At 37.6% G+C, this 14,785-nt stretch overlaps 2 protein-coding genes across 4 annotated transcripts in view; one reads left to right on the top strand and one right to left on the bottom strand.

Moving 5' to 3' along the window:
* Nucleotides 1-14,785, top strand: part of SGCG (sarcoglycan gamma) — an 89,615-nt gene that overhangs the window by 22,388 nt on the left and 52,442 nt on the right. For 2 of the 3 annotated variants that reach the window (XM_081310117.1, XM_081310115.1), the window contains exon 2: nucleotides 6,886-7,080. In XM_081310117.1, coding sequence (XP_081166243.1) covers nucleotides 6,886-7,080 — 195 coding nt within the window. Of the gene's footprint in view, nucleotides 1-6,882; nucleotides 7,081-14,785 lie in introns of all 3 variants that reach the window. The other variant, XM_081310116.1, reaches the window with a different exon arrangement.
* On the bottom strand, nucleotides 10,353-11,177 carry LOC308652095 (uncharacterized protein; the record flags this gene model as incomplete). Its single annotated transcript, XM_081299796.1, has 1 exon — nucleotides 10,353-11,177. A coding segment is annotated over one exon (825 nt), but the record flags the coding sequence as incomplete, so codon positions are not given.

Here is a 14,785-nt window from a genome sequence, read left to right as displayed (position 1 = left end):
TTCCTTCTTCCCCATTCAGGTTTGTTAAGAAACTTAAAAATCATTTAATTCTGTTGGTTCAGCATATTTTTAAATATTAGAATTTTTATTTTATTTTAATAATCAGTTCCACTGTAAAGGAGAGAGAACAGATTCATGACCTTTTAATATGGTAGTTGCATGCACACATGTATATGTGTATTTATGATAAGGCTATGTACTATTGTGAAAATTATGGTGATTGGAACTTTGGATAAAATCCTTAATTATGATCCATTTGCTTTCCTCTGTATGTAGGTACATCATTCTGGGTAATTTAAAACATAGAGCAGAAATGTTCTTGAAATTATTTGACCATCTTAAATGTAGTCATAAAGTTGGGTCAAGTATGATAAATTTATTAGTATTAAAAGAAATATGTGTGTGTGTGTGTGTGTGTGTGTGTGTGTGTGTGTGTGTGTGTATATATATATATTCTATAAAGCCAAAAAAAAGAAAACATTTGGGAATTATGATTTTAAATGAATAAGGTAGATGGTAAGAGGGAAACTATCATTAACAACTTCCTGGTTTCTTTGTAGGATAAGCTCATTCCCAAAACTTTCATTCATCCTGCAAATACACATTGATTGGCATTCTGCAAATACTCATTGATTGTCTATTATGTACATATAATCCATACTTGGCATCCTTATATAGTCAGAGAGTTGTAATTAGCTTCTCATGTAGATTGCCTGGCTCTTTTGATGGATGATGTGACATTATGGTTACACTTATGTAGTAAGAAAATATCCTTTTTGACATTAGAGCTAAGTGATATGGTTTATGAAAGACAATTTTTGAAACCATGGAAAATCATTTTCTGAGAGTTTCATATTATAGGTGCTGTAAGAACTATACAGAAGCCCACAGTCAGAAAAACCAGTGCCTGGCAGGACCTTATCTGAAGCATGCAGTATCCCACCCCTAACACTCAAGTGAATTTCCCATGAAGCAATGAGGGAGATTGGAGAAGTTGTACACTGTGAACCTTCTCCACCTCCTGCAGGGCGGTTATCCTTAATAAATTAAGCTATTGAATATGGCAAGAAAACATAACATAAATTAGAGTTAGCATTATCATCCAGTATCAACATCAGCCCTATAGTATTTTATTCATCATTCTGGTATGAGTTTCTAATTTAACTCTATGATGACCAGTAAAAAAGGTTTGTGTGAGAGATGTGTTTTGGGCATTCTTTATACTTCCTGTGACCTAGAATGTTCTCAGTTTTTGTAAATTTTTCATTGTGTGCTCAAAAAATATAAGAATTTCTCAATGTCAGTTAGTTGTGTTCTCTCTGCACTCTTCTCATTTAGGTGGACTTGATCTAGTAATAGAGGTATTAAAATTCTCCACTATGAAAATTTTCCACTCTGAAAATGACTTTTCTTTAAGTAGATGGATAGACATAGGTATATCAGGATATGTTGTTAGGTGAATATAAGTCTAGAATTTGTATAGCCTCCTGGAGAATTTATTTTATATCTAAGTAGTATAGTAATACCTCATCAGTATCCTATAATTATGGGAATCCAGACATTACATAAATGACTGCCCCAAGAGAAAGGCGTGGCTGGAGTTACATCTTCTTTGGGAAAGCATGCAGAATGGCATGGTATAATGAACATGTCTGATTGGAAACAAGCAATGACTGCAAAGAGGGTATTAAGATGGACCCCTAACACCAGTAATCTAAACTCAGAACAGACTAATGAAACAGGCTTCTATGAACCATGAGACGACTGGAATAGTGCCCCTTTCACCCTCCTTTACTTCCTATTAGAATCTCTGAGCAAGCTCTGGGGTTCAGGATCATCCCCAGAGGTACTCAAACATTAGTGCTTTGCTGGAGAAGGATGGATTGAAACCCTCTGTGAGATCCTTGCTAGTGGGCCATAGCCTACATGTGTTCACCTGAGTGATTTCCTTAACTTTGCCTCATGCCTCCATCTTTACAAAGTTGAAATTTAGGGGCCACACTTACCATGTTAAGGTGGGCTTCACTTACTGTAATCCCAAGTGGTTTTTTTCCCTGTTTTATTTTTGGTTTTCGCTTTCAAGTCTATTTTACCTTGAAAGCTGTTCTGTTCCATGTTGACTTTGGTATCCCACTTTTTGGTTTCAATGTTTTTCTGGTACATGTTTTTACCATTTTTTATTTTCAACAGTTCATTCACTCCTTCAAAAAAATCTATAAAGTTTTTTTTAATGGTATACCTTTTCATTTTCTATTAAATTTTTTAAGTTTCTGATGATTTTATTTAACAAACTTGAATTAATTTATCCTGCTGAGGAGTCAGTGCCTGTTTTCAATCTAAGTGCCATGACAAGAATTAGTGATTATAGAAGGCAGAATACCTACTCTTAAGACCATTTTGTTTTAAATAACAAATACAAAATCATGACTTCCATAGTATATTAAAGTTTATATTTATGCAAAAGATATTATAATGATTCATGTCTGAATCCTTATCCATTAAAAGATTGATAACTATATTCGACAGATGCATTTCAAACCAATTATTATTAAGCATAGCCTCAACATACTTTGAAAGATGGTTAGCAGGGGAAGATGTATAATCTTTCAAATATAACAAATTATTTTTTAAAATGAAGGAGTCTATAAAATCAAATTCTGTCCAATATATATTAAATCTCAAAATATTTTATCTTGGAACATATATGTTAAATTCTAAAATGTTTGCTTTGTAATTATTTTTTGTAAAGGGTTAGAAATGGGTCCAAAAGTGCTATGCATTATTCCAGTCAGAACAATTTCTTGCCAACATGAATATCAATTTACATGACCTCAAAGTGCTAAAGAATTGGCCTCCTTCCCAGTGATAACTATATAAATATCAGAAGAAAGCTCACTAAATTAGAGAGGATCTAGAAATATTTTATATAATGTCTAATAAAAAATAATTTGAGTTGTGAGAAATATAAATGGTACATTAAAAAACAAAACCAACTTTTTAAAGATGTTTAAATTGAATATAGCTACTCATTTAGTTCCTGCTTACCTAGATTAAGGCCTTTTTAATACAACACAGTTAACACTGGTAGATGGCAATTTAACAAATCCAGAGTAGTATAAAAAGGCAATCATAAAACATAACATAATAAGAAATAAAACTGGAAATCTAAAAGAAAACATATTTGTGATCAAATAGAAATGATTTTGGTAAATGCAGCTCAGAAAGGAAGGATTAGAAAGCAACTCATGAGCCCCCAACAGTCAGCAAGTCCTCAATGTCCAGCCTCTTACTCAAGCTGTCAAAAAGAAAGTGCACAGATGTGGGGTGACTCACAAACCAGGGAAGCACAATCCCCAGTTTCCCTTTCCCTGGAAGAAACCTGCCAGATTGTAATGGAGCTTGCTGAGTCTCCTCAGTAAACTAGTAATCAACCTAATATTCTCCATTGTGAGTAGGTTTTCACTTTCTAATTATACAAGTTCAAGGAAACTCAGAAGTAACTCTCAGCTTATCTTACTGTTAGTTTTACCTTTAAATTTATATAAGTAACCTGGCTGTTTGTTCATTCAATGTTTTTATTCCATTTATTCAGTAAGTACTTATTGAACCTATACTATGTGCCAGGTATTGTTTAGGTGCTGGAGATATAACAAAAAGCATTTCAAGGAGGAGGAGGAAATGGCTGCAGGTCCTGTGAATGAACATCTTGTTTAACAATGTGGAAGTCAACAGTGATTTTGCAAGGACAAGTTCAATGAAGTGGTAGGTCTGGATGTGGGTTCTGGAGATAATGCAAGTCACAGAACTGAATTGAAGAGACACTGAGTATAATCAACTGACCGTAGTTATTTTGCTATAAGGAAGAGGAAGAAATGGGGCTGGGCTGGAAACATTTGGCAAGCATCTTCTGTTTTCCAGGACACATGCAGTGTGCATGACCTCAGCCCTCAGGAGGCCATTGACTGTGGTCATGCACACTTCTAAACTGTTTATCTAATCTGGTATAGTATATCCTCATTCATATTCTTTTCATATTTAAAATACTAGAGACATTTTATTTTTCTCCATCAGTCTGATCCTACTTTAGATTAATACCTCGTTCCTAATAATTGTTTAAGAACAAGTACTGAATCTTTTCTTAATGGATCAAACATACCCATAAATCAATAATATTTTATTTAGTATATACTTCACAGGATTTGCTGCTGTCAATCTAGCCTCCTTTTGTAGCATCATTCCTGGAAGGTAGCTCAATTAATATCTATCAAACTAAACAGTTCATTCATTCATTTAGAGTTTTTATTTTGTGCCCATTATTTGCTGTTGTACTACATGAAGGATCTAGTGGTGAATAAAGCAGAAAATATTCTCGTGGAGTTTACATTCTAAAAAATGAGAGGAAATAAACAAATGAACAAATAAACTGTTCAGTTTCCCATCACTGACTTGGGGGGCCTGAGTAACAGAATTGCAATCAGCCCAAGACAAAATTGTCTTAAGTGAATACCAATATACTCAATTTTATGTATGAACAAAAGCATTTTATGGTAGACAGAACAATGCCTTCCAAAAATGTCCATGTTGCTAACCCTCAGAATCTGTGGGTACGTTCTTGGTAAAAGAGACTTTGCAGATGTGATTGTGTGAAGGCTCTTGGGATGGAGAGATCATCCTAAATTAGATAATTTACACTGGGGTGCCCAGTGTAATCATGAGGTTCCTTATGAGGAGTGGGCAGGAAAGCCAGAGTCAGAGATGGAGATTTGACAAGGATATAGTTTAGAGCCAAGATCTCAGGCTGCCTCTAGAAGCTCGGAAAAGGAAGGAACAGATTCTCACCTACACCCTCTACAGAAATGCATCCCTGCCCGCACTTTGATTTTGGTCATAGAGTTGTATATTTGGGGACTTTGGGCTATAAGATAAAGTTGTATTGTGCTAAGTCACTAAACTTTAGATAATTTGTTCAACCAACAATAATAAAGTATGTACAGGAATAGGAACATATAGAATTAGGAACATACCCACACTCTTGGAAAACTTTGCTAGTTTTATTAATCATGTCAGTACTGCCGATATAGGACAGACGAGGTTGGACACTGGAAGAATTTTCAGGAAGCAGGTTTATTTAAGCTTCAGCAGTCCAAGGGCTAATGCCTAAAACTCTCTGGACCCTGGGTCTGGAAATTCTTTTAGATTTATACTCAGTGGGGTGGTTACATGACTATGGGTGGGTACTCAACAGTTACTCTTTGTCCCATAGTTTTAGGCGAGGCAGAGGCCTCACACGTTTTTACATGGAAAACAGAGACATAACTTGTACAGTGAGCTCTCTTTAGACAGAGTCTATCACACCTTATGTCTACACACCTGGCATTTACAAGTAAGAGGAAGCTTCAAACCACATTGCGCTCTCTGCAGAACTCCTGTGAAAGCCTATTGATGCTCTTCATAAAGATCTTGTTGGCCAAGAGAGAAGCTTAATTATTACAGTTATGGAGTGGGAGGTGGGGTGCCTGGTCTGCATCACTGCAAAACAGACTCTGGGGGAAAGAATGAAGTGGAGTTTGCAGCAACACAGATTAGAGTTCACCAAGGGGCAGTTGATAGGACATGCCAAGGTGTGGCTGAAGGGAAAAGAGAATTAGCATCAGGGACCTGGGCGTGGGTAACTAAGTGTTGCACTGTCTAATGTAGAGAAGACTCAAGGAAATCAAAGAAATGCCTAAGTAAGGCCTTTATGAAATCATCATCAAGGTCAGTCCTGTGAACTTGAGGATACTAGTGGAAACAATTCTATATAGTCAGTTACAACATGAGAAAATGCCTATTGTTAAATTGGAAAGAGATTTAAAGAATTATTTTAGACCATGACTTGTTTTTCAATAAGGACACATCCAAATCATCCCTAAAAATAAACATGTAAACTCTGCATAAAAACATCCCAGACAAAGGTATTTTATATTCTGATTCATCACTTCACCACATTTGGAGAATTGGTCCTCAAGGTGGCAACACTGGAGATGGTGTGGATCTTTAAGAGGTAGGGCCTTGAGGGAGGTCCTCAGGTCAGTGGGTCCTCAGGTCACATTTACAAAATCTTCATAATTTCTGATTTTCCCTTTATGGAAAAAAAGCAGTTTCTTTTATTCTTTGTGTAAAGGGAAAAAATGATTTTAAAAAATCTCTTCATAGAGCTGAAATGGTGGCTAAAACTTACTCTAATTTGTGTAAACAATGAGTATTTGTAAACATTTGTATATAAAATGTATTCTTATCTGTCTTAAAGTGGGTAAATATTTGAGAACTTTATTATAGGCAAAGGTTGGTATGGTAGACATCTTGAAAAGAGCCTTTTAATTCTGTAATTAACTGAAGGAAGATATAATTTAATTATTTGACATAAAATTGAGTAACTGGAAAACACACACACACACACACACACACACACACACACACACATAGATAGATACCAGTTTGATTTTTTTCCCACTGAATATTTCAAGAACTTGATAACTTGATTATTGCAGGTTGATGCTTCAATTCCAAGTTTAACCCTGCAGAATTTTTAAAGCTGTATATGTGTATTGTGTTTATTGATTAAAACCTGAAAATATGGTCACTGGATTTCAAATGAATTTGTCATATCTAAAATATTTTAAATAATAGATTAAATATCTATCTCCCTGTGGTTAAAACATGTGATGCATTTCAAAGTAATATTTCATTCCCTTTTCAAAAACTATTAATTCTGGAAATTTATTACTGTGGTTAAAAACTTTTTTCCTCCACTGGTAGTAAACCAGTATTGACAAATAAGTTCTCTCTCTCCCCCTCCCCCTCCCTGCTTCCTCTGTCTCTCCTCCTGCACACCTCCCATGGCAGATGGTGCGCGAACAGTACACAACTGCCACAGAAGGCACCCCCATAGAGAGGCCGGAGAACCAGTGTGTCTACAAAATTGGCATTTATGGCTGGAGAAAGCGTTGCCTCTACTTATTCGTTCTTCTCTTACTCATCATCCTTGTTGTGAATCTTGCTCTTACGATTTGGATTCTTAGAGTGATGTGGTTTTCTCCAGTAAGTATTATTATTTTTCTGGCTAGTAGGTGCTTGTGTTCACTACATCCCGTGCATCTAGACTGTATTGATAGAAGTTTCCTCTAATGTACTATTTGTTTCTTTCCTGTCTGCCCCAGAATTTTCACTAGCAAAATGTGTGTGTAATATTTATATTTTTCTCCCTTCTTTACCTCATTGTGAACTATCATGTGTTCATTTTGTTTGTTTCTACCATGATTTTTTTTCATTACAAAAATTTGTTAAGGATACTGTCATTATTTCTATTTGGTGGGAAAACTGGAATCTTGAATTTGTGGTTGATTGAGTCAAGATGATCATGATTATTAAATTCATCACTTTTTAAATTATATACATTAATGGTTTCCCATTTCATTAATTCATAAATATTTATAATTAAGATGCCTGTATTTGTGTATTTTACATTACTATAATGAAATACCTTAGGCAGGCTAACTTTATAAATAAAAGAGGTCTATTCAACTCACAGTTTTGGGAAGTCCAAGGGCAAGGCACTTCAGCTCTAGTGATGAACTCACTGTGGATGGTAGGGATGCATAAAGGAAGAAGAAATCACAACCAATAGGAAGCCAGACAGGAAATAGAGAGGCTGGATAGGGCCCAGCTCAGGCTTTCATAACAACCTTCTCTGGAGAAATAGCCAGTGCCCCTTGAGAAACACCTCCTCCCTAATGAGGGCATGTCCCCACTGACCTGAGGACCTCCCTCAAGGCCCTACCTCTTAAAGATCCACACCATCTCCAGTGTTGCCACCTTGAGGACCAATTCTCCAACTTGTGAACCTTGAATGGACACACTTAAACCATATTCAAACTGTAGCAGTTCCACTCTGTTATTATTTAAAGACTCTGTTTTGATATGCAATAAATTTATCTTCACATTTTGTTACACTTGAGTCACAGGAGATTTAGTAAATGAAATACTTGCAGTCCTAAGGAACTCATATTCTATTTTAAACATCCTCAGTTTTAAAGACGACTGCAGAGTTTTATATTCCCTGATGATATGTTGTATACATTTTTTTTTGTGTGTGTGGCGCTGGGAAATTAACCCAGGGCCTTGCACATGTTAGGCAAATACTTACCATTGAACTACATCTCTGGCCTCTATTTTGTGTACTTTTTGGAAAAAAAATGACTCACTTAATGTATATTGTCTTAATTTTGCAAGATACTTACAGTTATATAAAAATACTACTACAGAGAAGATCATAGGTAAATCAACATATTCCTTGCATGCATCTGAAGGGACTCTTTTTAAAAGCAAAATTTGTAACCTTTTGATCTGTAACGCCTTCCAGTGACAGTACCCTTCACTTTTATTTAATTATTTTTATCCTGCTAAGATTTTATCCCAAAGACACATTATTTATTTTGTTGACACAAATAAATATTTATATTTTCATACATGCAAAGAGTTAGAATACCAACCAAATTAAAATATGTTTTGAAATGTGTGTATTTAATAACTCGGTATGTAATAATATAAATGCATAATATGTATTAAATTATTATTATTATAAATTCTATGTAAATATATATATATATTTAAGTAGCAAATTTAAGTTATTATTTCTTGGTTAAAATTTATAAAAATAATATTTCTATAGCATCATAATCATGTTGACCTCCATTGGATATCTTTGTTTCATGAAGCAGCACAGCATGCAGCATGCATGTTTTTGAACATCATATATGACTTTATCATTTACATTTAGGATTTTAAAATTTTAATTTGTGGGAATAAACTCAAGGTTGAAGTCTTCAAATTATAAACAGGGAAGAGATGGCCCTTCATCAACCTGCTAAAATCCCATCAGCTATGCAGAGTTGAGAGATGGTTTGCTAGGAAGCAGATTCTAGAAGGACCTGAAGGAAACCATCTCACAGCCCAGCAAGGTCTAGGTGAGACCAGACTTTACCTTGAATGAATGAAGATGTTCCTTATTTTAGAAATATGTGTGGATTAACTTGTAAACTGCATAAATGTAAAGTGACATTTAGTTAATGCTTTTATCATATATCATAGCACTTAAAACAACTTTTAGGCATTATAAACTCAGGTGAAATTAAACTGTGCCAGCTGCAAAGTCCATTTACCAATGCAGAACAGCTTGCTGCAGACATCAACTGCCATTTCTGCCTTTTCTAGTGCGTATGCACACTGACAGTGAGTATCCAGGGTTCCCTACTGCTGCCCTTTAGCAAAATAAGAAAAACTATCACTAATATTTATGGGATCATAAGGCAAGATATGCAAAAGCCCTGGTCTATGGAAAGTGCCAGGCCTTAACCTAAAATTATTGAATAGACTTTGAGTCATTATTCTCAAAGTGGAATGATATCAACAATGTAATTTTCATATGTTTACAAGCTTGATTCCTTGCTTTTGTGAATATTATATACATCCGAGACTGCAAATTGCATATTAACTTATGCTTTAACTTTTTACTGACTTGAAAAATACTAATACACCACATTTTATCTTCTTTTATGTATTTATTTTAAATGTCATTTTATTGTTTGTAAGAAAACAACAGGAGATCTACTTTATTGTCTAGTTTTTAAGTGTACAGTACAATTGCATAAATAATAACTTTGTACAGTAGTGTATCTCTAGAATTTATTCGTTTTGCTTTAGTAAAACTTTATGCCCATTTATTAGTAATGCCCCACTTCCCCCACTTCCCTAGGCCTTTTTAACCACCATTCAATTCCACTCTTAGAATCTATAAGTTTGACTATTTTAGAGACCTAGTAGAAGTGTAATCATACAGTATTTGTCCTTCTGTACTTGGTTTATTTCATTTAGCATGAGATCCTCAAGTTTTATCCATGTCGCATCATATTGCAGACTTTTCTATTTTTTAATGTCAAATAATATTTCCTCTTATGCATCTTTCATTGTATGCATTTTATTTATCCATTCATCCTCCGTGGACATTTAGTTTGTCTCCGCATCTTCTCTATCATGACTTGGGTTTTAATTGATAGGAGAGTATAGATATCTCTTCCAGATCCTGATTTCTATTCTTTCAGATAAACAGCAAAGTACCTGATAATGAAATTAAGAAAGCAATCAAATTTTCAAGTGGCACCAAAAACAATAAAATATCTCAGAGAAAAATTTTAATTAAGGAGGTAAAAGACTTGTGTGCTAAAAACTACAAAGCACAGATGAAAGGAATTAAAGATACAGTAAGTGAAAACAGCCTCAGGCTCAGGGAGGCAAGACACGTTCCGCAGCCCGGTCTAGGGCGTGAGCGCTACCTGGGGCGCGACGTTGCTCAGGTAGAAGGTGTCGTCCATGGCCTTCTGGCTCCATCGATGGTTGGCGGCAGCAGCCAGGTGGCCGCGGTCGAAGCCGCTGCCGCGGTAGTCGGCATTGGTAGCGCGATGATATGCATGCACCGAGTCATCCTCGCGGAAGTCGCAAGAGCGGCGGTCGCCGTCGCCGCGGAGTCGCTCGGGCCGCAGCTGCTCGACCACCCAGAGCGCGCCGCGGGTGCGCACAGCACGTACGACTCTCGGCTCTTGAGCTGCGCCACGCCGGGCAGCCCGTACTTGGCCAGCTCGCCGGGCCCGCGGCCCGCTGGTCCCCCAGGCAGAGCGGGCACGGCAGGCAGCTCGGCCGCCGCCGCCACGGGCAGCACGGGCAGCCGCCCCAGCAGCCCCGGCGTCGCCTGCGCGTCTGCCCGCCGCCGCCTCCAGTGCTCTGCGGCCGCACCCAGCCCCGCGCCCAGCGCCAGGGTCAGGCCGACCCGCAGCGCCATGGCTGAGCAGCTCCGCGAGGGGATGCGGCGCAGGCTGAGCGCACGCCGCGACCTCGGGCCTACCCACTCCCGGCGCTCTTAAAGGGGCATAGTCGCACCGCGAGGCCCACAGCAGGGCTGACGCAGGGTGGGGGTCGTGGAGGGTGGGATGTCCTTTCCTTCCGCTGGCAAACGCTTCCAAGGGCTTGGGATTCAGAACCAAAGGAAGTGGGACAGGCCCCAGGTGAGTGCCCGGCGCCCTTTCTTTGCCCTTTAAGTCTCTGGCCCAAGGTATGGCTCCGCCTTCACCCCTAGCACCACCGCCTCAGACCTTCCCCTCTGCGCCTGTGCAAGGCGCTCGGCGTCAGCGCCACCTGAGGCTCACGCGGGCGTGTAAAGCGTTTTTATCACTGAATTTAATCCTCACAACTACCCCAGGGGAGTTGTCGGAACCCGGACAGGACCCCAGGTCTGTCAGACTCCGAGACGGAGATCTCCTGATCAGTTCACCACAGAACAACCAAGACTTCTAGATTGACAACGATTTCCTTATTACCTGGCGTGAGGAGCAAGGACGCAGGCAGCAGAGGCCAGCTGCTGGACGAACAGAAACTTGGTACAGAGATTCCAGAAGGCAGCTTTCATAGTGTGTGTGAAAAGCTTCACAAGGGTTCATATCTTCAACCCACCTAGAGGACTGAGCTGGGGAAATAAGCTGAGAACGCAAGGAGTTGAAACACATCCTCAGCGCAGTACGGCTTATGATAGAGGCTGCGATGGCAAATGTTAAAATAGGAACTGGTTAAGGGTATTTTTTTCTTTTTTGTACTTAGAACAGAATTCAGGCCATTAAATATTTTAAAGTCATACAGTAACTTTCTCACCACCTAAGGTGAGGGAAGAACAATACACAAACACGATAAGTCAAGAAAATAATAATTATGCAATAAAAATTACATGCAATAAAAATCTACATGTTTCAGGTATTTTCTTTAGATTGTAGGATGGGGGCAGGGCATGTCTTATTACCTACTTTTGAATTTCCAAGTTTTTTGTAACTTGTTAAAATATAATTGTATATATTGCAAGGTATAATGTGATTTTTTTAATATATGTATGCAATGTGGAATGATTAACATATCCATCATCTCAAATGCTTACTTTTGTGATGAAAACATTTAAAATAACTCTTAGCAATTTTAAAATACACATTATTAACCATAAAAAAAAAAAAAAGATACAGTAAGTGAGAGAGCGCCTCATGTTCATTGATTGGAAGACTTAGCACTCTTAAATTTTCCATACAATACAAAGTTATCTATACATTCAGGGCATATTAAACTACTAATTGCATTCTCTTCAGAAGTAGAAAACAAAATCCAATTCTTAATACACCTTTATACCACAATTTATCATATCTCTGTTTATATATAAGGTATGTGGACACCAAATTCACATCTTCATACATGTATTTTGTATAATGATGACCATCTCCTTCCACCATCTTTGCAAAAAAACAATAAGAGAGCTCATGTATAGTGGTATAATTTGCCATGAACATACTCTATATACAGAGTTATGAAACATTGTGCTATGAATGGATAATCATGAATGTAATGCATTCCACTATTGTCATGTATGAAAGAAATAAATTTTAAAAAAGAAAAGAAAAAGGAAAACAAATCCAAAAATTCTTGTGGAACTACAAAAGACCCCAAACAGCCAAATAAGCCTTGAGAAAGAGCAAAGTTGGAGACCTCCCAGGTCCTGATTCCAAAATATATTAAAAAGTTATAGTGACTAAAGAATTGTGGTATTGGCATAAAGACACACACATAGACCAGTGGAACAAAATTCATATTCCAGTAATAATTCTATTCATATGTGGTCAACTGACTTTTGACAAGGGTGCCAAGTGTGTATAATGTATATGTTGGAGAAAATATAGCCTCTTCAGCAAATGGTGTAGGGAAAATTGAAATTCACATGCTGTGTTCATCGGATTTTCCCTCATTGTGACCAAAATACCCAATAAGAACAACTTAGAGGAGGGCAAGTTTATTTTGGCTCATGACTTCTGATATTTAGTCTATTCTCAACTGACTCCATTTCTCTGGGTCCAAAGTAAGGGAGCACATTATGGAAGAAGTGTTCAGTGGAGGAAAGTTGCTTAGCTCATGGAGGGGTCAGGACAGGGGGAGGAGAGGGTGTAGAAGAGGAGAGAGGATGGGAGGGAGGAAAGGGCCAAAGGGCCACAGGAAGAACAACTCTTCTAGGACATGCGTTCAGTGACTCCCCTCCTTCAGCCATGTTTCACCTGCCTACAGTTACCACACAGTGAGTCCATTCAAACTAGGATGGACTGATTGGGTTGCAGCTCTCACAATCCAATCATTTTACCTTTGAATATTCCTGCATTAACACATGTCAAGGAATGAAATTGAATCCTTCTCTTTTACCACATACAGAAATCAACACAAACTTAATTAAAGACTTAAACTCGAGGCCTGAAACTGCCTAATTCTTAGGAAAAAAACATTTGAGGAAAAGCTTAATGATAATGGTCTTAGCAATGATTAAGAAACTGCATATGGCCCCAAAACAAAGGAAACAAAAGCAAAAATAGACAAATGGGACTACATCAAACTTAAAAGCTTCTGCACAGTAAAGAAAATAGTAGAGTGAAAGACAACTTATAGAATGGGAGAAAATATTTGCAAACCATATATCTAATAAGGGGTTAATTTCCAAAATATATAAGGAATTCCTGCAACCTAAAACCACTGAAAACCTGAATAGATAATTATCCAAGAAAGACCTGCAAATGGCCAATAAGCATTTGAAAGGATGCTCAACACCACTAATCTTCAGGGAAATGCAAATAGAAAACAATGAGAGTTCACCTCACACCTGTCAGGATGATTATTATTCAAAAAACAAAAACAAAGATAGCAATTCGTGATAAGGATGTGGAGATGAGGATGTGGTGGAGAACTTGCAACGCTGGCACACTGTTGGCGGGAATGCAAAATGGTGCTTCCATTAGGGAAAACAGTATGAAGTTTTCTTTAAAACTCACTTCTGGGTATTTATCCAAAAGAGTGGAAATCATTTTTCTTTTTATTTTATTCATATATAAACCAAGGTCCCTTCTTGAATGTAGACATGCCAAGGAAGTATCATGACTTTAAACGAACCTTTTGGAGAGCTCAACTATCAAATGGTAACATTATGTAAGGCATTGAGCATTTGCTGAGAGCTGTAAAATTTTGAACATGGACCAACTAGATAGAGTTCTCTACCTAACCTCAGGGTAATAGCTTACCACCCACATAGTCATTAGTGAAAGCATAAGGAAAACCGGAATTTTATGAGCAAAATTTAGCATGGCTTTCTCTATTTTGATCCCCAACAATATATCAATAATATGTTATTCACCTCATCATCCTTCAATATTTCACAGTAGAAAGCAATAAAGCTAACTATCAATAAGACATTCAACAACACCAAGACAAAGAGAAATTGAGAAAATGAAAACATAATAATGAAGCCAGATTTAAAGTTAGGTAGTCAGTGTAGTTAGGTAAATCGGGTCTAATACCGAGTGAAATCTAAAATGGAGGCCAAGCTGAGAATGACTCAGGGAAAACACAGGACAATGGAATGCTAATGAAGTCCCGAAAAGGCCCTAGGCCAAAGTCCATCCCAAAGAAATGATAATGAAGTCCTTCCTGCCCAGATTACTTCTTTGGCCCACCTGTGTCCCAACCCCTCCCACCTACATTCCATCACCAAAACTATAAGAAGGGGAAACAACCGCACTTCCGCGGATTCCACCTCTTGGGTCCCCTTCTTCCTCCGGGAGAAGTCTTTTCTGCTGTCCTTTAATAAACTTCTACTTTCTACTCTGACCTTGCCTCGGCGTGCTTCTTT

Source organism: Spermophilus citellus (genome assembly GCF_964194105.1).
Source record: "Spermophilus citellus genome assembly, chromosome: 1".
NCBI classification, from domain to species: Eukaryota; Metazoa; Chordata; class Mammalia; order Rodentia; family Sciuridae; genus Spermophilus; species Spermophilus citellus.
The sequence above is the reverse complement of the archived record's forward strand: the minus strand, read 5'-3'. Positions and strand labels throughout refer to the sequence as shown.